The 24,364-nt window shown below is 34.0% G+C and overlaps 1 protein-coding gene across 1 annotated transcript in view; it reads right to left on the bottom strand.

The window, feature by feature from the left end:
• LOC145686269 (mannan endo-1,4-beta-mannosidase-like) overlaps positions 1–23,480 on the bottom strand; it is a 32,373-nt gene extending 8,893 nt beyond the window's left edge. The window contains exons 1-3 of the mRNA XM_081759400.1: positions 23,203–23,480; positions 7,579–7,820; positions 6,592–6,755 (exon numbers count right to left, since the gene is read on the bottom strand). Of these exons, the coding sequence (XP_081615526.1) occupies positions 6,592–6,755; positions 7,579–7,820; positions 23,203–23,449 (653 nt within the window). The 5' untranslated portion in view covers positions 23,450–23,480. The remainder of the gene's footprint in view (positions 1–6,591; positions 6,756–7,578; positions 7,821–23,202) is intronic.
• Between the last annotated feature and the right edge of the window lie 884 nt (positions 23,481–24,364).

The following is a 24,364-nucleotide window of genomic DNA, read 5'->3' as shown; positions in this document are numbered from 1 at the left end:
CTTTCTTTCCCTATAACCGGTTTAAAAACATCCTGTCGCCCTACCTTCACATTGAAATCCTCTAATACAGAAATAGAATTTTCATATGGTATCGCAGGACTTGGTCAAATACCCGTGATACTTTTTTCTGAAACAGCGTCTTTTATACCGTCATCCTTATCATCTTTTGGAACATTTACATTTTGATCAGGCGAGATTTTGCGTATGGCGATATTTTGGGGCGCGAGGTTTTGGCCCGGCGAGGTTTTGGCCCCGTGAGATTTTGGCCCGCGACGTTTTGGGCGGCGAGATTTTGTCCCGCGAGGTTTTGGGCGGCGAGGTTTTGGCCAGGCGAGATTTTGGGCCGCGAGGTTTCGGGAGGCGAGGTTTTGGTGCGCGAGGTTGTCGCCGCGAGGTTTTGTACCCAAACCATATATATATGTTTCCGGTTTTAAATTTAATGTGCAGTTTGTTTTTCGATTTTGCGAGTTTTCAGTCGATGTCCCTTTTCATATTTCGCAAAAAGTCACATTTTCTTTTCAGGGTACCATTCTTTTAGTCCCAGTTCCCTTGTCATTTCGAGAAAACACCTGCTAAAATTCCCTACAAAATTCGCTTTTATCTGAGAAGCTGAACACTAACTAATATGTATCAGCACAAAGTAACAACAGTGTTGTGATCGGGTTTTAATGTAATGTATTTGTGCTTTTGAAGTGTAATACTTGGAGTGTTATATTTCTTTATAATAGAGTTATTTGAAGTATCCGAAATGTAATCGACTAGAATGTTGATGATATGTCGTAATATGTTTCCTTGTCGTATAGGAAAAAACTTACACGTGGCTTTTGCCATTAGACAATGGTAAAACTCGTGCGCTTTGCCAAGTATGTAGTATATATTTTAAAGATAGACCACTTCCAAAAGGTTCTGATGATATTTTCATAACGAAAGGTTTCACAAACTGGAATAAAAGTATAGGGAAAAATTCAAAAGATAAACTTTTAAAACATGAACAAAACGAATCTCATAAAAAAAGCTCATAGATTGCGAGGTAAAAAGTATGATGGAACAATGTACTTCTGTATATTCAATGTTACACACACAATCTGAAAAACAGAAATAAGAAAATGTTCAAATGTAAAGCTAGCATATTTCATGTTCAAGAACGAAATTCCCCATACAACGAAGTATGAACCTCTCATCAATCTTGCTGCAAAGTTGAATCATAACTTCTCAGAAAAGAAGTATGGTGTTTGTGTTTGTGTTCGTTTCAAGGATAATTTTGGCCTACAGAAAGCACAATGTTCATTGCAAAAGGCACTGATTAAATGTAGCCGCAGCTAATGTAACGACAAAAATGAAAGATTGTAAAAAGCTTTTATTGGATCTTCAACAGACTATGGAAGTATTTTCAGCTATCACCGAAAAATCATACGAAGTTAAAAGCATTACAAGCTATCATGAATGATCCCAATCTGGAGCTTGTGAGAGTAGGAGACAGTCGTTCCACGTATCACTTTCGAGCTGTCAAAGTCCTTGTTGACTGTTTGGCGGCAATCGTAGTAACTCTACATGAAATACACATAGATTGTGGGAATTTGCCATCAGAGGCAGGGGGATTGTTGTTGTAGTCCAGTACAAAAAGCTAACGATCTTATTGTTCGCTATAAAGAAGTGTTGAAACCAATTAATTCATTGAATCTAATTTTACTAGGGTTGCCATAGTTTTTGATCAAAAATACGGACAATCCTTAAAATGACGACCCATTAAAGGTACGGTTCCCAAACACAGAGTAAATATGTTGAAACTTCTTACCTAAAAACCACCTTTTTAGGTTATCACAGAATTGTTTACTGTAATACTTAAAAAAACACTATTGGAAACTAGCATATTATATATTTTTTCATAACACAAATATAATAAATCATGACATTAAATTACATATAAAAAAAATCTAACCAAAAGAACTGTGGAATGGGAAAATGAGACACTTCTTAAAAACGTAACCTATTTTATTAAAAGTGACTAAAATATAAGTTATATGATGAAAACGCAATTCTTTTTCCCAAGATTTTAGCAATTCCCGACTCGGAAATTTTCGGGCAGCTCCAAAAAATGTCAAATAGGGACATTTTCCTATTTCATGCTTTGTACGATACGGACACGGACACGGACCCAAAAATACAAATAGTCCGTACAAAATACCGACATATGGCAACCCTAAATTTTACAGTCCGGAAAACTTACTCTTAGTGATTTACTGATGAAAGTGTCAGTAGCATCCTCTCGTTTGAAGGACATTGAGTGATTCATCGACTTATTTGGAAGCATTTCATAAGTATCAAGAAAGTGATGGAAGAAAGTCTTTACGCCTTTCTGAAGATAGATTTTGAAAACTATGACAAACTCCATAAAAAGTTGTGCGGCCATATGTGATAGCGTTGCTAGAAAATTTTGATAGAAGATTTAGGGATAGCATTGGCAAAATTTCTTTATCGTCTCAAGTGTTCAACTGTGGTGACATTATGCCTATGGATAATGCAATACAATAAGTCAAATCTTTGTGTGATTTTTTTCTTTGAATTTTGAAGAGTGTGTAACTGAATATAAGTGTTTTTATTCAATTTTAAAGAAATATGCATAGAAGAATATGAAGTTAAGTTATATCTTACGTAAACTTCAAGTGGATAATATTGGGGACTGTTTTCCTACACTACGACATCTAGCTGCCATATTAAATTTGTGTCCATAGGTACCTGCAAAGTTGAAAGATCATTCTCAAGTATGGCACGAATTTGTACTAAATTAAGACAACAGCTTACACCACATCACTTAAGTTCACCTGTGTTAATATCCATGGAAGGTCCTCGGGAACTGGAATTTTTCCATAAAAGAAATATTATAAAAATCTGGTATAATGCATGCCCAAGAAGAATTGCACTGCCTTCTTTTAATCTTAAAATGTAAAATACGTTGGTTTATTAAAAATATGTATTTAAATATGTAGTTCATGAAAAGGTAAGAACCTTTTAGCATAGTCTTAATATTTTAATAATTGAATGAATATGAATCTTTATCTCATCAAAATATTATTAGTTCTTATGGAGAAGTTTTATATTTCAATAGTTAAAAATTAATGTGTAGCAGTGAAGAACAAAGATACAGTTCTTTGAAAGTATATAGACAGTTTCTTTGCACACATGCTATGAAGGTATGAGTTGCATAAAGTACAAGGTTGACATTTTTAATGGGGTCTCCCCCTATAACTTTCCCTCCCCCCCAAAAAAAACTTAGGGATAAAACACTGCTGAGAAGACATGCTGAACTTCCGAAAACTAATTCCCGATGACTGGAGAGAAACAATAATATAGTGGCGAAAACGAAATAAATGCGTGGAGCCGACATAAATAAATGCGTAGCCCGTGTGCGACAAGAAAACTCTGTACAGAGGTTTGAGGGGTAAAAAATGAAACGGAGGTGAAGTCCATTTTTAGAATGTTGGGATGGAAAATGGTTTATACTTAGACTTCCGTGTGAGAGGGATGAGGTATAAAGAGTTCTCAGCATGGTCAAGTGAATTTACGGTACATTGACCTTCAAATATTTCCAGGAATCTCCAATCGGGATTTCCAATCGGAATATCCTATCATAATTTCAAATAAGCTATTACTGTTTGTTTACAATGTTCTCTATTAATGTAATTCAGGAACTATGCATAATTAAAGTAAATGAACACAGTGGTTAAAACAAATTGTTGTTGGAAAATAAATTATTCAGTTCATGCTACTGATTTCCAACAAGATAAGCTTGATGAGAACGACCAGGCTGCTTTGAGTTTTTTGAGAGGACCATGCTATTAGAAATTTAGTACTTGGTCATTTTCTTAGTAGGTTGTCAGTTCAGCATTTTAATGCTGGTATCGGTTTCGATACTGTTATTGTAATTTGTGGTTTATTTATTCTTGTTTTTATCGTTAATGTTGTTAAAAGCAATATTTGCAATTTTTTTTTAATCTTAACAATTGTTCATAACGTGGCAATCCTAAATCAGTTTTGGTAACATGTTCATCGTAACATGTCTAGTGATGGGTAAATCCCCGGGAAGATATTTTTCGGGAAAATTCCCTGGGAATATTCCCGGGAAGATTCCCAAAAATGGGAATTTTCCGGGAATTTATGTACAATCACAAAGAAAATTCCATTACATTACTATGTTATTATTTCAAAGTTAAATTCGTTTTTTCTATCACAGTATATTATTAGTGTTGTCTCCAGAGGATTCTTTAAAATGTATATTCTGAACGGCATTATGTTATTTTATTAATATTTTATTATATTTAGAAGGTAAGCATAAATGGGTATTTACTTACAATATGTTCTATGCAAGTAAATATGTGGGAAAATGGTATAGTAAGTCCACATACATTTATACCGCTAAAATGTTTAAATTTACATTTAAGTGGATTTTTAAATTTGACTTTACTACTGATATTATAATCATTACATTTTTAAATGTTATAAACAAATTAGGTTGGGTAACTGCCAGAAAACACATATCTCACCATTTTATCAACATTTGCGCATACATATTTATGTTCACAATATTTGCAAAATACTGACTTATCTTTATAATTTTGCACGTAACATTGCCATACACGATCTTTCTTCCCACCTATTTCTCGAAATTGTTGATATAGCGCTTGTGTGATAATTGTTTGTCAAGTGCTAATCATACTTTTATAAAATTCCTTTAATTCGTTTACTGACTGTATTAAAAGTAAAACTCATTCAATAAGAATATACAATATTTTTTTTATTAAACACCTAAAATGTAGACAGAACTAAGCAATAATGAGGATTTATAACTTCCTTGGAAAAAAGACTGCGATAATTTGTCTGCAAAGTCGGTCGTATAATTAAGGGGACACTATTTTTCTTTTTATCTGAACGGCTTGTAACTGCTAGACAAGTTGAAGGAATCAATATATTGAAGACTTATTTTCAGATTGCAGGAAGTCTTTTCTATACTAAATAAGTACGAGCTGAGTGTAATTACTCCTGTTATGAAGAGGTTACTAAAACGTTAAGGGTAAAAAAGACTGACGTGTCCGTACAGAGAGGGTATATTTTTGCCGGGACAAAAATGTTTGTCCTTGTGGAGGTGTCCGCCATTGTGAGATGTCCGTTGAACAAGCTTTTACTGTATATATATGTATTAAGCACGAAGGGTGTTAAGCATGAATAGCCTCCACAAAATTTTGGAGTCCCTTCACTGACCCCTAAAAATAACCCTAACTATGCTACTGGGATGGAGGCCACATATTTTTTGACATTGCTCAATATCTGATTGGATTCCATTACAAGAGAAGTCCAGAATCTTTGATTCGAAGAAGCCTTTAACTGCACGAAGCACTACCGGCTATCGGGAAGTTCTTTCATGCCAAGAAGTAATAGAAATGGCGAAAGAGTTCGTAAATGGTGCGAGAGGCAAGAGAATACGATGGGTGAGGAAGGGTTCCATGCTCCAACTTCTGGAGAGCCTGCACCGTCCTTTGAGTGGCATGCATTTTCATTCAACATAAGGGCATCATTACTCTTAATTATTGCTTGATGCTTGCGGACAACTTTGCAGTGCATTTCATAGAGACCAGCACTGTAATATTAGTAGTAATAGTTTCGCATCTTAGAAGAAAGGCGTTATGAAACACCTCTGCCATTAACGGCAAAATCTGCATCAACACATTCTTCGGGTGAAGAAGTGATTTTGAAAACCGTTCTGGACAGTGATCACGACCCAATCACTTACGATTGTAGTAACAGATCTATTTCTTTTACCAGAAGTAAAACCCGGGAAAATTTACCAGTTACTTCGTACAGAGAACTGCACATCTCAAGACGACTATCCTTCTTGGCCGGTGTAAAGTTGTGTGACACCCATATGTCCAACTTTATCACCTAACCAAAAGTGATATAGTGTATGCCTAACTCGTCTGCAATTGCACGAACACATCTCTGTAGTGTATGTCTAGCTCGCCTGCAATTACACGAACATTTTTCTGAATCATGTTGCACAGCATTTCTGAGAAGCTAATAAGAACATGCTGAGCGGTAGCCCTAGGAACATTTTTTAAAATATTTTGTAACCGGTACAAAATTTCACAAACAATGGCGTATGAAGTGTATTCACCATTCATGTTCCACTTACACTGTTGATGTTCCTCGTGTCTAGATGTGCAGAATATCTCCGCTTGAACTTTTATAGAAAGATAATTTTCAATTACGTGTTCCCCATAACCCACTTTCTCATTATCTATCCAACAATACACTGGCTCCTGACTGTGTGAGCATTTCATCCTTTCTTCTGAACATGTATCTATAGAATTTGTGATTTTGAATTCGTAACCTCGCTCTATCTATTTGTTGCGTTATTGAGGGTCGTTTCCACCAGACGTGAAACCAGACATTTTAGTCAATCGCACTAAGCTAACCTACCCCACTTGCAAATTACTAAGATAAGCTAATAATTAGTTCAACTAAATTTTACGCAGCATTAGTATCAACTAGCAATTAGTATCAATTATTATCAACTAGCAATTTTATGCAGCATCTTACCTTTCAGGAGAGATACTGCCTGCCCATCCAGCTCCAGTTCCTTGTAGACCAGAAGTGTCAGCGCATTGGTTAGAATTAGATTGTATGGCCCAGGAACCAGCGGGCTCATTGATAATCTCCCATGCTCCCAAAGCGGGATGGTCGCTCAAAGCCTGTACCATAGGCTGATGGGAAGAAAGGAAGATTAATAAATATAATCTTGAAATATTATATTTGCTTGAAAGTTACATATACATATTATTTTACTTACTACTTGTCAAATGTTTCACAAAAACTCAGTGTCTTCATAGTTATACAAATACAGCGAGCAAGATACTTAGCAAGTTTTCTTTTATTATTGAAATACAAATAGAAAACATAATTTCTATTTCAAACCAAGTAAAATACAATGATCTCGCTATCATTCGTGTTAATGATCGGTCGAAAAAGCACGAACAAACGAATTACATGAATAATCGGAAATGTTTATTGATTAGGCACAATAGTGGTTTATCTTAAGAAAATTATATGCAAATGTAGTGTGTATAACTGTGTTTCGGTTGTTTCTGTGTATTATATGTGCGCTAGAAGTTACGTGCGAGTTCAGTTCACATGTATTTGAATTTTTTTTTTTATCGTTTTACACCATAGCTGTGTTTCGGTTGTTTCTGTGTATTATATGTGCGCTAGAAGTTACGTGCGAGTTCAGTTCACATGTATTTGAAATTTCTTATCGTTTCAAGTATACGATAGGAAATTACAGACAATTCATACGACAAACAAGTCTATGCATTCAAGGATACACTAGTAATATATTTTCAGTTTGACTACGGATTTTTATGATATATTATTATTTACTCAATGGATAATTTATAATCATGACGACCAAAAGGTATCATACAATGTATTAGTAACGAAGCTTATTGTGTATGAATCATTACTAAATAACTTAAAAGCAAACCATTTCTGCTTTCTACTTCATCCCCATGTGCATTTAGAGTCACTTACCGTCAATGCGTTGTCCAGGTAGGTTTGCAGTTTAGTGTCGTCGTTGATGAGACCCAAGACTCTTTGTTGAGGTGCAACAGCTCCATTCCACAAGACAAAAATCACAAGAATGTCATTTGCTGCAGCAGCGTCCAAGTACTTCCTCATATCGTCAATCAAAGTGCCACCGGTGTCTGGGCCAACAACATTGCCATTGCTGTCGAAGGCTGGTGTCGTTTCTCCACCAATGTGAACCCATATACCTTTAAGGCAAAATACCTTTAGTTAGATGTAGGTAACACCATAAACAAAAGTACCATAACGAGTGAAGGAATAACTGAAATGTCATATCTATCAACGAACATCATAGTGTGTACGATATATTTCACGAGTAATAAAAGTAACATAAAATTTTAAACATTTTAAAGTCTACTTAAACATATTCTTTCTACGGTGAAGTGCATATATTTAGCAGAGGTCTGATATACTGTTTTCTCCTGGGAGATTTCATAAATTCTTATAGTATTTTCCACCTATTCTGTGTAATATCTCCAACGCACCGCCACTTCAGTGCCTTTGTTTTCATAATAATATTCGTCTTTTTCTGATCCATGCGGTTTTCCTCTATCTTTGTTGATTATTCCTAGCATTCATCTTTCTATGCTTCTTTTGTAATCAATTAACGGCGAATATCTGATTCTGTTAGTGTTTAAGTTTCCATATGTCAAAACACGCAGAATACATTATGTATTGTAAAATATTATACCTAAAATATTAAATGCAATAATATCTGTTTATGCCTTTGGCGCCTCAAGTTCCAATTGCCGGTTGATTGCACCTTAAATTATAAGACTAGTCTCATACAATCTGTGCGTTGAAAAGACGTGAACTTCAATCTGACAAACCACGTTTTTCTGTTTCTGAAGAAACCAACGAAGTATTGTTTTATAGATGAACTAAAGAAACATGTCAAGAAAATATATAAATTTATTTTTAAAGAAACAGATAATAACACACTAATAGCTATGGAAATTTAAAACCAGTTTCTTGTACTCTATTGTTCTGTTTTTACTATGAACTGCTCTTAAATGTGGAAATCAAAGTTTTGGAGTAACTGTAATCCTGAGATGAGACGATACTTCTGGTCTAATGTAAACATCTATTGATTTGGCCCTGCATCAACGGAGTTGCCACTTTCGCATGAAGTCGCGTGGAAAATCTAATCAGAAGGTCTTCAGATTCAAATTTTTATAAAATTGCATAATATGAAGTTATTTTACGTTAGAATAAATGGAAAATACGTATTCACAAACAATCTTATATTCTAATTGAAAATTTAGTTATGTCATTTAAATTCAAGACAAATATAAAACAACTAAAAATGCGATATATATGCAGCTGTTATCGTTTATTGCAAAATACTCTACATAAAATAATAACAAGAGTCCCATATATTTCAATTTTTCCGTGACTTTTTGATATATACACATTCCATCTCATCCATAATGTTTATTATTATTATCATTTGTAAAACTAATATCATGTACATAAACAGAACAATCCTAAAGCAAATCACATAGTAGAGATAACTCTATATACAAATCAAATTTCTTCTTCTTCTAGCATAAAAAAAATCAGATAACATAAAGAAAGGTGATTTAAAGAAAAAAATCTCCTCTAGCTCTTTACCTGGTGTTATGGAATTAATATTCCTTTCCGTCACACTATAAATAATATTTCTCCTTCATCATAATTATTCAATGTATTATTTATATTCTTACTTATATACATATAAACTTTTTATTCATTTTATATCTTTCGATTATGTTTTCTTACTCTTTTGTACCTGTTTCTAACCTTAAATAGCATAAACAACTTTTGGGTGGATTAATGTATTCCATTAAAATTAATAATAATAACCACTTCCGAATTAAAATACTATATTAACTTGATATTATTTTCAGGTTGTAAATTATATGTTATTATACAGAAAACATTGCAAACATTAAGTTTGTACGAACGTTTAGGCTAAAATGTGCATCAATAGAGTCCGAAATAATAAAACTTAAATACATGAAGATTTGGAAAATTGCTTAACTTTAAATTATTTTGTATTCAGTCACTCCATTTATATTAATCGCAGTATATTTACAGAGAAAAGGGAGGAGGAGGTTTCTCCTGACCTAAATTTTAAATTAGTGCTGAATTTTTGTATTTGATTACTTCTCTAAAAAAAAACTGATTTTTTCTCTATTTACTAAAGTTACCTGTGGTATTTAATTCCTTTTCAGCACTTCTCAAATGATTTTTCGTTATCTTTATCCTTCAATCACTTTCCACTTACGAATTCTTGAACCATTTTATAAGATTTTATATATTAGTATATTTTGTTTGTTTATTAATTTTTTTTAAATCTTTATTATTTTTTTTAAATGAAACTATTTTTTCTTTTTCACAATATACAACAATGAAATTTATTCGATTAACTTCGTAATTGAGAAGAGCTAGTAAGTCCATCTTCTTCATCTTCGGAAGTAGCATGACAAATATCACGGAGTTAACAAAACTTAAATAGTTTACAAAATTTTCAGTCCAAAGTGTTCACAAATTCTGGTTCATTTCAAATAAAAAATTTCTTCCATTTTAGAAGGGAAGGAACTTAAAATGCTAACTGCATTACCTCGCTGAATTGTTAGACTAATCACTTATTAAATTCGATTAGAAAAACTTTAATTAAGAATTTATCTTCTGATACGGACCGATGTCCACAATGCCACATACAAAAATTTAATATATCTGTACTACGCTGCTGCTGCACAATAGCAGAGCATTACAACTATATCTACTATTCCTAACGCTTTGCATTCGTTCTTCCTTCGATCGAACTGTTTTTTTCGATTCTCTTTCAAGACCCCTATTTCCAATATTTCCACCATTTCTAATATATTTCTTTTAATATCTATTTCTGCTTCGTATAGTACAGTATTGCACAGTTGGTTGGTGGCTTGGAATGTAGCATTCCTTTCAGCGGCACAAAGGGTGTTTGAGACGTGAATCTACAGTTTATAGTGAAGTTTGAATCACTGTTATGCGTTCGAATTTCAGGATTTTTTCTCAAACGCTATATATATATATATATATATATATATATATATATATATATATATATATATATATATATATATATATATATATATATATATATAACCGTCTAATGTGTGGATTTATATAGATAGATAGATATTTAAAAAGATATATTGTTGAATGGATAAGATCATACTGACTCAATTCGTTGAAGGGATAGGCCAGGAAAGAAATTCCCCATTGATATCTGAATCCTCCCTTTCGGAAGATTGTTATTCATTATTGATACCATCATAATCCGTATATACCACCAAAAACGGCTCACGTGCCACAGGTTGAGAATCCCTCGTTTACATGATAGCATAGCATGTTCTCAACTCCAATCTTTGACTATCATTAGACGGTGTAATGTTCCATAACACCCCAATCTCTGGCAAGATCTTCTTTTAGGTCCGCTCTTTGTGTTAAAGAAAAAAACTGATTATTATACGTCCCGATCTAGTAAATTATTCATTGTAGCTTTGGAAAATTCAAGATTACTAATAAAACTCCAACTGACCAAATCAGCATATATGTAATTTTAAAATATATATACTGCTTTGGTCAATTGGAGTGTTGATAGTAGTCCCGATCTAATCTAAATAGTTATTTTTGCTTCTCAATTTTCTTGTTTTTGAATGCTTGCTTAAGTTTTTTTTTAGAAAAAAAATATTATTACATTACGGCTTTAGTATCACTTTAATTCAGTAGGAATTATTTATTCAGTAATTTAGCCTTAATAAATGGTTTCGCTATTAACACTTTTGATCCCATGCGCGTGCATAGCACGTACACTATAATTTCAATGCATATATTCAGAATAGTGTGCGGTGTATGAATAAATATCATTTGCTATGCCTTAAATTGAAATACATAGAAATAAGTCCGATGTAGCTGCCAAGTCCAGAGGAGGATCTGACAATAGGAGAAATCCAGATGTAGTATTGGATTCTAACATAATCTATAGCAAAGCGAGCTAGTGTGGACCGAGGTGAACAATTATTAGCTTACTATTTTTTTCAACAGGAAATAACTGAGGTGAAGACAAAATCTTTTTCCATTTTATGAATACGCCCCAGCAAATGAATGTATATAGAGAAACTAAGATATGTAAGAACAAATAAGAATGTACGTTTAATAGACTTTCTAGAGGCTGTTGGAGAAGGTCTGGTTAAAAAAAATGGAATTGAAGCTAAAAAATTTGTCTGGTCACCACTTCACGGAGAAAGTTCAAGTTACGAGACAAAAGTTCGACATTGCAAGGTGTGTTCTGATGAAGGGAAGATGACAGACAATGAGAGAAAGAGAGAAATCACAACCTGGTAATGTTCTGAACTAGAAATACATAAGTTTTCATTCTAACAAGAACATTGTTAAATTTCAATTTCAGTAGCATAATGAAGCACATATTGATTAAAATAAATTCATATCTCATAAAGATGAAAAAAATATGGGCTGTAACTTGTAGATTAAAGTAAAATATTAGATATTTTCACTTGCTTAAGAAAACACTAGTAAATAAACGATTTCTGAGTTGTTATGGATTTGTGTAAACAATGTTCTATCGGCTTCCTGCAGTGAGATGATACTATTAAGCCAATCAGAAATAGTCATTTGTACAGTCAAAAACAATATTAAGTATAGGTTGGAGGTATAAGAAATGATAGCTGCAACCTATACTTAATATTGTTCCTGACTGTACAACATACAACATAACTTACACTGTATTACCTACGTAAAACATATTTATTTCAGTTGCTTTATTGCTATTCGTAGACACTCGTAATCATTTTCAACATATAGAACTAAAATAATTTTAATAATCATATATTTGTACGCCACATCTCATTCATTATATTACATATACGTATTTTATTACAATAAACAATTGGTATTGTATGTATCGTTTTTCTATCTTATCATATATTAAAAGTTAAATATTGTAAATTTAAAATAAGAACTCAAAGCTTATTTAAATTCCAAACATAAATGTTCAAACTCGTTTTCCCGACAGTCTTCTGTGATTAACAAGAATAATATCAATAATTTTATTTCGATATATCATCATCATAACAATACAATAGTTTAAGAATTATTACATATTAATAGTTTAGAAACGAGGTATAGGATTCTACCTCTTATAAAAATATTTAATGAGGGGTCAAACTGTCTGTTCGACCCAAACTCTTGAACATCAATATGTTGGAAAGAAAAAGAAAATATGTTCTAAATAAGTAATACTAAATAAATTGCAGTATTGCATTTCAGAGAGAAGAAAGATACAGCAGATAACTTTATTTATGCATTGGTAAATTATTATTCTTTCTGTAGCACAGCAAGGGAGACAGAACCGCAGAATACATACATCAGTTGTAATATCAAGAAGTTACAGAGAATAAAACTTAGTTATTAAAGACAGAGAAAAAGTATAAATTAACACTAGATTAATACAGGTGAAATAATGTAGAAGATGGAAATCTAGAAATGGAGATAGCGATAATTGTGAGAAGACGTGTGTTTAGACGTCACAATACAAAGAGTGGCGTTAGTATTCACAAATTTTCTTTTGTGTTGGAGCCACTCAACATTGATGTTTGATGAGGGGAATCCTTTGAGAGAGTGGAAATCATTGTATTAATGATATAATCGGTTGAAATTCTAAGGATGAAAGGTAGTGAAGAAATCTCGGTCGGGATATTCAAAATGATTCCTGACATATATATATATATTTATGTTCAGTGAACAGACGGGTATCAAGATTTATGGTCTCTATTAGAGTATATGTTGAGTCGTTCGTTTCGTTTCAGCATATCGAAAACCAAGGTAGTATTATGAGGGTAAGTAAGCCTGTGGTATACAAGACAAGTGGGATTGAACAATTTGATACGATAGTTGAGACGCAAGCATTGTGTTTCAGAATAACTCACAATACATTGGAACATATACGTAGAATTTTAAAACTCTTATGTGCTTTTAAGTTCTGGGTAGTGCCAAGAAGGAGTTTTAATATATTTAAACTGTTTTGGACTTTCAATCAATGGAGAAGAGGAGGAGTTTGCATGATATTTTTTCATCAAAGGTTGTTCTTAATATAATATTTAAGGAGTAGGAAGGACAGGCCGAATCTTGAAGTGAATTTCGAAAATTATGACTTTGTTTATTACAGTATGTCTCTTGAGTGGGAGAATTAGTATTATCGCAGTTTTAGTAGAATTTAGCTTCAAATTTCATTTGCTACATAAATGTAAAAAGACTGTTAGCATTTTGAATATTAAATTTGATTTGGTTCAATGTATCATAGGCAAATGTAAAAGTAAAACTTATTGCTATAATGTTATAAAATTTTAAAAAAGCAATAACCATTTTTAATATTTCTCAACGACATTTTAAGCAATCCTATAGCACTCACCTTTCTACCAGTGCTGTTCATATCTCCGGAACAGTTTGATGTATTAGATTGCTCTAAACATCATTGTGACGTTTTAGCCTACTGAAAACTATACAAATTCTAAGATATGGTTACCATTCTTTTCGCATTTGTGCTACAAAGGTTACAACTTCCCCCATTTTGAAGTATTTCATTCCTAGTATTATTACAATTCTCCTGATTGTGAATTTTACCTCTAAATGATTATCTTGTTTATTCGTCATATTTTTCGAAACTATTATTCTTTTCTGAATATAATCTGTAAGATCGTTTCTTCGCTTTTCGATCTTCATTCATCCGAATATTTGAGTTTGCTCTTTAGATAACAAAACAATCGTGTTAAACAGTTTACAAGCTAACGATTTTTTGTCCCTTCTATGGACGGAACTACAAGCCATGCGCTCACGAAAACAACATTCGTTTCGAAAGTTCTTTGTTTCCCATATATTTTATGAAAACATTTTTAAAATCCTTATTTCATATGTTGCAGCGATGACAATAATAATCATGTGAAATTCTATAGCATATTTATCTTTAAGTTTAGTATTAATTTAAATTAATTTTATATCTAATCTTCATTCGATGATTAATTTATCTGAAAGACTAATAATTCATTTTGTTGTACTACATGCAGTAAGAATTTATGGGATTGCTCTGAAAGCATAAAATCACGGAGAAAGTCTATAACATAAAGGAAATGAACCGGTTTAAGTTTCAACCATCGTGTAAGGCATAGTTCAATGATCATGTTCAAGCAATTTGCTAATAATATAGGGGCAAGTTGAGTCTGTGCCATATATCGTAAACATCCACTAATTCCGCAATATACTAATTCAGAGTCAATTAAATGAAATACAACATTTAGGTTTCCTATCAGACGATTCAAATGGCATATGAATATCTGAAGAAAAAATAATACCAGACGGAGATATAACTATGAGTAAAGACAACGTGAAAAGAGAAGGTAATTTCAAAGGATCAAAACCCTGACCACTATTTCGAGGTTACCACATTGATGTTCCCAATTGTTTCTGTATCCTCCAGACCCTATAACTAATATTTTACTTTTGATATGCGAAATCATTCACGTCGCACATATCTGTGATTGAATAAAGTAAACATCAATGCATTCTTGAAAAAGTTGAAAGAATAGTGTTCTACCAGCTATAGAATTTTGTGCTGAAGCCTCCCGTTGATATTTTAACACAGCTAACAATGAAATCTTTATTTGTTAATTTGTTGTCGTCTGATTTATTTTTATTGAAGTCTTGCCTTCTTATATGTGATTAACCTTCAAACCAGGCGCACACTGAGTAATTTTTGTTGGGAGAAATCGAAACTTTGAAAAGGTTCGATACTATATATCTATAGTATTGAACAGATGTTATTATAAATTCTAAAAGAAGATAAGTAATTGTTAATTACTACCACCTATATTTTCAGAAAAAATTATAAAAAAATATTTTTTATAACAAAAGTAATCGTACAGATGAAGTGTAAAATAAAATCTTCATATTGCACCAATCTTTTCTCTGATAGACAAGTATTGTTTTATTAAGAAAATGTACAAACGTATGTCGAATTACGAGGTTTTTTGGAAGGGGTCCAGATCCAATTGGCTTCCACGTGGGTGTGCCCCTTCTCCAAACATAACTACTGTAGTATGATGTTAGAATATCCTAACTAATATTTTATTAGATATTAATCCATTATAATAGTGTCGGGAATCTACTTCCTTAAAAATAAATGAACACTTTTGCCAAATTATGCATCTAAGAGGAAAAGTAGGAATATTTTCCTAAAAATTAAAACTTTCCAGTGCTTAATATTATAATGTGCAATGTGAGGATTCGCTTAAATTGGACGTGTGAACTCCGATATAGCTTATAAACTTTTAAATAAATATAAAGGAGTACAAGTTTAATAATCTTCAGAAGTTCCCGTCCTAAAGGGCGACATTTCAGAAATGTCCATGATACGAGACGATACAGAATTTTCGTTACAAGATTCGAGACGAGGCAGGTCTTTCTATCAGAAAAAGAAATAGTTTTATATGAATTATTTTTAAATTGATTGGGACCATTCATTGATAATTTTAAGTTAACTGAATGATTATTTTTCATATAAGCAGAGATTTGTATTTCTCTTGGTTGGTTTTGAACATGAAAACATTTACGCATTCTTATAGTAACAGGATAATAAATATCACAGAAGTGCATTCAACCATGGACTCATTATGGCTTAAAGCAGAGGAAACCTTTCTTCCATAATGGTAAGCCACAAGTGTTTTGTCATAATCGATAAAGTTTGATTTTTTTTAATATGGGAAGAAACGTTATCCGAAGAACGGATATACGTTCTACACCTGAAAATTGAGAGTTCTGTATGCCATCCCGTCTACAACATGAAATTATTGTTCATAATCAACACGATTAAAGTTAAGAAAACCATTACACTCCGCTTTTTCCGTACACTGAGAAAAAAAATTGTAGGTAACGTTCTTAAAAAGATAGTTTACAGCGTAATTTCTGTAGATTTTGGACTTAACGTACAGCAGATGTATAACTGAAAACGCATGTTTAATAATACTTTCTGTATAAGTGTTCCATCTATACGTACTTTCCGTATGAAACAATGTTGGCGGTCAAGATCTCACACACAAATGGACGTATATAACATATATCTGACGAAGGTAACATAAGTATATGCATGTGATATACGGAAAACTGTTAGATGGCAGACATCCTGCAACGGCATGATGTAACATCTAAGGGCAGTGCCTATGTAGCATACGGATAACGTACGCTCCGTACTAATTTCTATACTAAGCAAGAGGATACCGTATATTTGTACAATACCGGTATACCGCTGTCCGGAGAACGGATTTTTCTCTGTGTACAGTTCGACTCCCTTCGTTACTAATACATTAATTTTCACATTGTTCGGATGTAACCTCCTGTCAACTCCTTGTTTCCTTAACGTAAAATATGAGGAAGAAGAGAAACTTTATCCTTCTGGGTTCACGGAGCGCTGCATTGCATCAGCTAAGTATGTTTTGCCAACTATAAGATTGTTTTATTCCCCTAGACAACATTTAACTTCTCATGACTCAAGTAATGTTTTAAATTTTCTCAGAGCCATGACGTACACATTTCTAGATAGAAAGGCTAGAACAGATGCCACCTGGTGTACACACATAAATTTTGTCCTATATGCCCTACTCTAAAACAAAGAGTGAGTTATGTCGTTTTCGCTATGCCCTTTTGGTTTATTGTTCATTTTTTTTTATCATTTTGCATATTTTTTACTTTATTTTAATAAATAATTATTATTGTTAATCTCCATTTGTTCTGTTATGTTCTGTTCTTTCTAAGCCTTAAAGACCTGTGGTAATTACATTTTCTTTAAAATACCTCCGACCTGAGATTTCTACAGAAATCTCTGCTTCGTGAATCTTGGGTTTGTTTTGGAAATCATAAGCGGTCGGCAATTTTACTTCGAACAAGCAGAGAAATCGTTTCAATATCCATTATTAGAGTTTATCTAATGCTAATCCCTATTTAGAAAGAATTTAATGCAAGGATTCGCTTAATTTGATGGTGTGAAACTCAGTATATAAAGATTTAATAAAAAATAATAGAATACTTGTTTCAGTGTTTTCGAAATTCCGCTCCAAAAAGAGAAAATGGAGACTTTCTTAATCGTATTCAAATTTTCTATTATTTGTTCAGAAAATGTACAATGTGAGGATTATCATAAAGGTAGAGGTGTGGATTCGGTATGCAGTGGCGGCGTAAGGCAAACAGGGGCCCGGGGAGAGTGAAGTAGGTTGGGGCCCCTTTTCAAACAATCGTGATTAATACACTTCTATTTTTGACATTCATTTACATAATCATTCTTTCTGTTTGCTCCTCCCCCTTTCCCGTTGGTATATGTGTTTAGATCATTATAATCTGGGATATATCAAACAAATAGGGCTGACATTCGGCATCCCTGTCTATTTTTTAATTGCTTAGAACCGCCTTCAGGCTGGTATCTACAAATAATACTGGACCACGATTATCATTGCAATTTTTTTCTTTTCTATTTATTTTTAAACAAAGGACACGATAGAAAAAGGATTATGGATACAGGTGTAACGGAAACTACAACCCACAACAGAAATAACAAACAAAACGTAACAATCAAGAATCCAGAATTTATCCTACATCTATACTATCGTAGCATCAACGCATATTGTAATTAGATGGAATAGTGGAAGTAATGCTCCTAATAATACAGTTAGAGACAAATTTACGTACAAAACATAACAATGAGCTGATATTGCAAAATATGCAAATAATAATATAACCCACTGGTGCCCCCCCCTTATGTCCATAACGCACCCCCCTACTTGTCTATCCGTAGGTGTTCTTCCATGAAAAAAAAATATCTTCTTTTCGATTAATTTTTACACCTCCTCAAACATATTTGATTTTTACCCCCCCCCCAATATTTCAATGACGCAGTTTGCGTCATAGCCCCCCTCTGTGGGCACCCCTGTATAACCGATGGGATTTTTAATTGTAAGCTCTATGTTTTCTAGAATATTTTTGTTCGGTTCTCACCTTTGGTGTTTCTCCTGCGCAATTTCTCATATGGTTAAGTTTATTTATAGGTTCTTACCTGTCTGAATTTGCGTTAGATGGGTTTTATTTGATTAGATTTTTCTTCCTACAATTAGCCCCATTCACTTTAACCTTCGGTTTCTCTCCAGTGATAATGTACGATCTATTTAGTCCCGCTACTTTTGCCGAAATATCAATGAACAGTTAAGCACTAGAATATTTCTCTCCTGCTTGTCTTTTTTACTATTGTTTCCAGATTTCGCACTTGTTTTATGATTATATTATTTTGTATTTGATAATTCAGTCTTGTTTACATTCTCTCACTTATGACTATTTCCATTACCATTTACTAACATACCGGTACTTAGTATTAGAATATATTATAACAAAAAAATCCTCAATATATTGAATAATTGGGGATATTACAGATTAAATATGTGAGCACAGAATTCTACTACGGGCTATACCATCCTACTTTTCATTACCACCTATCACCAGTCAATTGACAAATCTTGACTGTTTGTTATTACTCTTTTGGTACTTTTGGGGCGGGGTGGCTCAGTGGTTCACCTCGATGCGTGGGGTCCCTGTCTCGATCCCAGCTCGACCCATGTGGACTTTGTAATGGATAAACACCGTGCTCGTGGATTTTCTCGGGGTTCCCCGTTTCCTCCCACTTTCTTCATTCTAACTTTTCATTCATTTCTCATCATCACCGCCCCCTTTAGCCTAACCGACATAGCCGTGGAACGTAAAACAAAGACTTTATTTTCTTCTGGTACTTTTGTATTTTTATTGCCTTTACTTGAAACATGAAACTACTTTCGGCAATAATTCCACTACCATATTAGCCTATGTTCCACCAACAGCAGCGAAAGTCTCAACTATATTATCAGAATCCAGTGGATGCTATTTCATTTTCGATAGAAAGAATGGTCAGATCCCTGAATCTTTCCTGACTCATTGTGAAACGCAAGTATGATTTTAACAATTTCATTTGGTGAAAAACCTTTCACATGATGCGACAAATACGGGCAGTGTTATCAAAATCTGAAGAGCGGTTGCCAAACTTTAGTAAATTTCAAGCCCCGTTAAAGATACATATTTCAGGATACCTTGTGGTGAAAAGTCAAGTTGTTCTTTAGCTTTCTGAGCACACCTTAGTGAACGGATTAAATCCTTACAATCCTGAAATAATAATAAGCCATCCAGGTCATTCGGGTAGAACAAAGCCAAATCAGAGCAACATGCTTTTAGCCTTTCCTCGCTCTCATCATCTAGCTGCTGCACAAAGTTGGCCATAGAACACAGGAATCCAAATCTGTCGTTTAGGTCATGCATCTCAGTAAAATAATCATTTGTTGTCTCATCTCATCTAGAATTTCATTGATAGAGCGCTTCACTTTGACCTGTGCAGTCAGGTTTCATTCTTTGTTTCTCCAGGCATGCATCTCCTTCTATTGTGTGTACCCACAGTTATATTTCATGCCCTGCAACTTCTCTCAGCTGTGGATATGATTTTCTTGTCCAGCTCAAGTCTCCAGGTATTAATGGTGTTAACCAGGCTCTGTAACTGAATAAGAGTTTGATTGAAACTCATATCCTGAGATTGAAGGCATTTTTGGATCCGATCAATATATGAGAGATTTGCAGACCAGAAATATAGTAAAGCGATGAAGTTAAATGACTGGATGCTTGCAAGAAGAAGACCAGCATCTCCTGTAGTATCAAGGAGCCACGTTTCAATCGAAGTGTCACGCAGATCTTCTAACGGATCTATTACTTCATCCAATTGACTAGAAAGTGCCTTTAAAGCTTCTGCTTTTGATCTCCATCTAGTGTCATTTTCACGTTTCAGACCAATCTTTACGTGATTTTGCAGCACATTCTATCGGTGAGTAGATCTAGAGAAGAATACCACCAAACGTTCCATTGCTTCCAACAAAGTCGCCGCCACAACGTTAACGTGCGCAGCATGTAAGCCACAAGGTTCAATGAATTATTGTTACAAGGAACAAAAATGGCCAAAGGACTTATATTCCGTATCAAAGTTTGAACTCCAGAATATTGACCGACCATTGTAGCCTGATTATCACAAGACTGGATTCTGCAATCTTAATATCAAGCCTATCACGTTCAAGTTTCTTCAGTCTCAGAAGTCTTTCCTTTGACAGAGATGAAATCAATAAATGCTTCCCGAACTTGAACAGAATCACGTTGTATGTCAACAAATCGAATGATTGTGACAAGTGTTCCATATGAGAACAATCAGGAGTTGAATTAAATATAATGCTGAAGTACTTTGATTATTTTAACACTTGTTTTCTTATTGAACATTTTCTTCACTCTAAATTTGTGGGCTGAAATGTAAATTCATACGCCAAACAACAAGAGCAGAAATGGGGAAACCAGCTAAGCAAAAGGGTTTCGCTCGCTGAAAAGGGCAAAAGAATACAGACAGAAGGAAAACAAGTGAATCAGCGACTATAGCAAGAATGTTATAAATAGAGGATCTGCCCAAATGTATCGTCATCCTATTAAATCGATAAAGCCAAAAAACAATCGAGCATCGGCATATCTGATTGGCTACTCTCGTTTCCACCATAGTCTGATTGGCTACTTTCGTTTCCGCCATGATTGTTGGCTCAAAACGTTACGATCCTATTGGGTGGAGTGGGCAGGGTAGGGGTGGCGTTACTGTGACGTATGGCTTCAAGATTTTGTTGTAAGGGCAGATCCTCTATTTTATAAGATCCTTGGATTATAGCGTCTGCACCAAAGAGCTTTTAATTAGGAACAGAATGCTAGTACCCTAATAAAGCATTATATACGTTGATCCCTTCTTTCTATCCTTCTCTTGAGCTGATATATGAATAAATAAATAAATAAATAAATAAATAAATAAATAAACAGTGATAGTTTAGGAAGCAGGATAGCAGACGGGGCCCCATTACTTGCTTCATAAGGCCTTAGAATGTAAATAACACAATATACTTTGACTTTCATTATATTTTAATCTACACTCAGCTTTTCCTTTAAATTTCTATGAGGTAATTAAACAGAGTGAAACTTTTATTTTATTCATATTTTAATCCACATACAGTACATTTTTTCCTTTAAATTTCTTTGGGGCCCCAAGACAGTAAAACTTGCATTTTATTTATTTTTCATCTACATTCAACATTTTATTTTAAATTTTCTTGGGGGCCCCAAGAAAGTGGAACGTCTGTTTTATTTTTTCGCCTGCATTTAGCCTTTTCCTTTAAAATTCTTTGGGAGGCCCCCAGAGTATGGAACATTTACTTTATTTTTCACGTATATTCAGAGCTTTTTCCTTTAAATTTCTTTGGGAGCCTCCAAGATAATGAAACTTTTATTTTATTTATTTTTAATCAATATTGTTTTTCTTTAAGTTTCTTTCGGGTCCCCAAAGAGTGAGGCCCGAAACTTATAGTCTGTTTAGCTTATACGGAAATCCAGCACCGATTAGCTTTATTACACAGATATTTCTGTTGTTTCATCCGTTATATGGTGTAATATTGATTGACAATTAATTGCGTTTACATTTAGGGAAGGTGTGGATTATAAACCTTGACGGTCCTAAGTAACTATTTTTCCTTAGTAATTTCCTTAGTAACTATTTTTTTACCTACCGTCAGGGGCCCCCACAAAGTGGGGCCCGGGGCGGGGCCACCGCTCGCCCCGCCCTTACGCCGCCACTGTCGGTATGTAAACTCTAAATCTATAATAATAGAATACATGTTGCAGCCTTTCAGGAAATTCCGCACCAAGGAAAGAAAAATTGAAGATTTCTATAATATTCTATCTTATTTTAATTTAATTTTAATTGAGAAAGTCCGAAATGTGAGAATTCTCTTAAGTTGGACGTTTGAAATTTGGTACATAAGCCCTTAATTTAAAAGAAAGGAAATAAATGTTTCAGCTTTTCCGAGAATTCCGCTCCAAAGGGGGAAAACTGGACAAATTCTACAATATTCAAGCAATTTCTGCAATAGTTCAATAACAGTACTGGTGCGCATAAGCACTGCTATCGTCTGGGTGAAGCAATGCACTCGTACATGTACTCGAGGTGTCTTGTTCAATACAATAAAATTTTTAAAAAATAATATTCTGAGTAACCTCTAGAAATGATGAACCACCATCTTGTATGGCATTTATGGCTGTATACTATTACTGTCGGTAAGTGCACACATAAGGCGGGACATCACTCTCATTAACATGAAAAATTCAAGATTGGAGCAAAATAATTTATTCACACTGTATGTGGAATTGTTACTTACATCATTAACCACCAATTGAATTTCTCCCTAGGCCAAAATCAACAAAATAACCCTGTAAATCAACTGTTAAGTTTAGCTTAAGTTCCCCACACAATCCTTTGGTTTCAGTCACATGAACTTGTAATCCAATTCTAAGTAATATCTTTGAACATGAAGTATTAAAAATGCTTAGGAAAAGGAAACTTACGGACAGCATTTCCTCCGGCGTTGCCAATTTGTTGTAGCCAGTTTTCAAGAGTTGGGCCATTTTGAGCATATTGGTTGTTACCGAAATCACAAGCGTAACAATTCCAGGCAATGTTAGATCCTGACAGAAATACTCTTTGTCCTTTGTAAGTCAAGTTGTTACCGCTAACTTGTAAATAGCCATTTGCACTTGGCACTGCAATAGCTAGCAGCGCCACAGAACATAAACTTATAATACCAGCCTTCATGATTGGGATAAAAAGTATTGCGTGTGGTCAACCAACTGTTTTTATACTCATCATTCATGACTAATATCAGGAAAAATATTTTTTTCCTTGAAATATAAATAATAGATAATATTGTGTTACGTAACTTGTTTTCTGACGACTGAAACATTCACAAATAGACGATTGAACTATTCTTATTGTTATATAATCAGGTGAGTGTCTCATCTGTATAAACATCATTGTATCTTCATTTGCTAATGTCAAGTGCACATAGAAAGCACGCCTTCAACAATAGGAGGTGTGTTGTTGGGTGGATTCAAGCAGAAGTAGTCTTCTTATCTTTAGTTATCTGTCTGTGTACCGAACACACGTGAACAGAGTGCATCATAGTTGGTCTTTTTTATTCTTTTACATACGTGACTTGTGCACTCAGCAATAAACGCTCCGTTATATTCTACGGAATGGCACACGCAACGGAGGCCTTTATACAAGGCGAACCAGATAAATGCCTAGTGCCCCGCGTTTGGTTGGATCTCGTGCTTTATGGATCTATACTTGATTTTTGAACATAGGTGTATTTATGAAATTCCGTTGCTTAGGTGGTAGAGAGTGGGATTGCTGGTTCGGTCCCAATGAGGTCCCAATGATGGTCACTATATTTGGTGACCCAGCTTGGCCTGGGCGCCCTCGGCCCTGCAACAGAAACTGTGTTTCACAGCCTTGCACACAGGGGTTTTCCGAGTACGTTTCACCGACTGTGTTCCCTTTGTTATAATTTATCACAAAAAAAAAAAAAACCATCGTATAGTCAAGCTAAATAAAAAACTACTTCCCAGAAACTGTCTATTTAATCCTACATAAGGTTTCAATATAGCGATGTGCAGTACTCTTCATTTTACAATCTCTTTCTCTGTGAGATAGTATCAAAATTTACGG

This window comes from Thermobia domestica, chromosome 5, assembly GCF_964235325.1.
Source record: "Thermobia domestica chromosome 5, izTheDome1.hap1.1, whole genome shotgun sequence".
NCBI classification, from domain to species: Eukaryota; Metazoa; Arthropoda; class Insecta; order Zygentoma; family Lepismatidae; genus Thermobia; species Thermobia domestica.
This window is presented reverse-complemented; position numbering and strand designations above follow the sequence as displayed.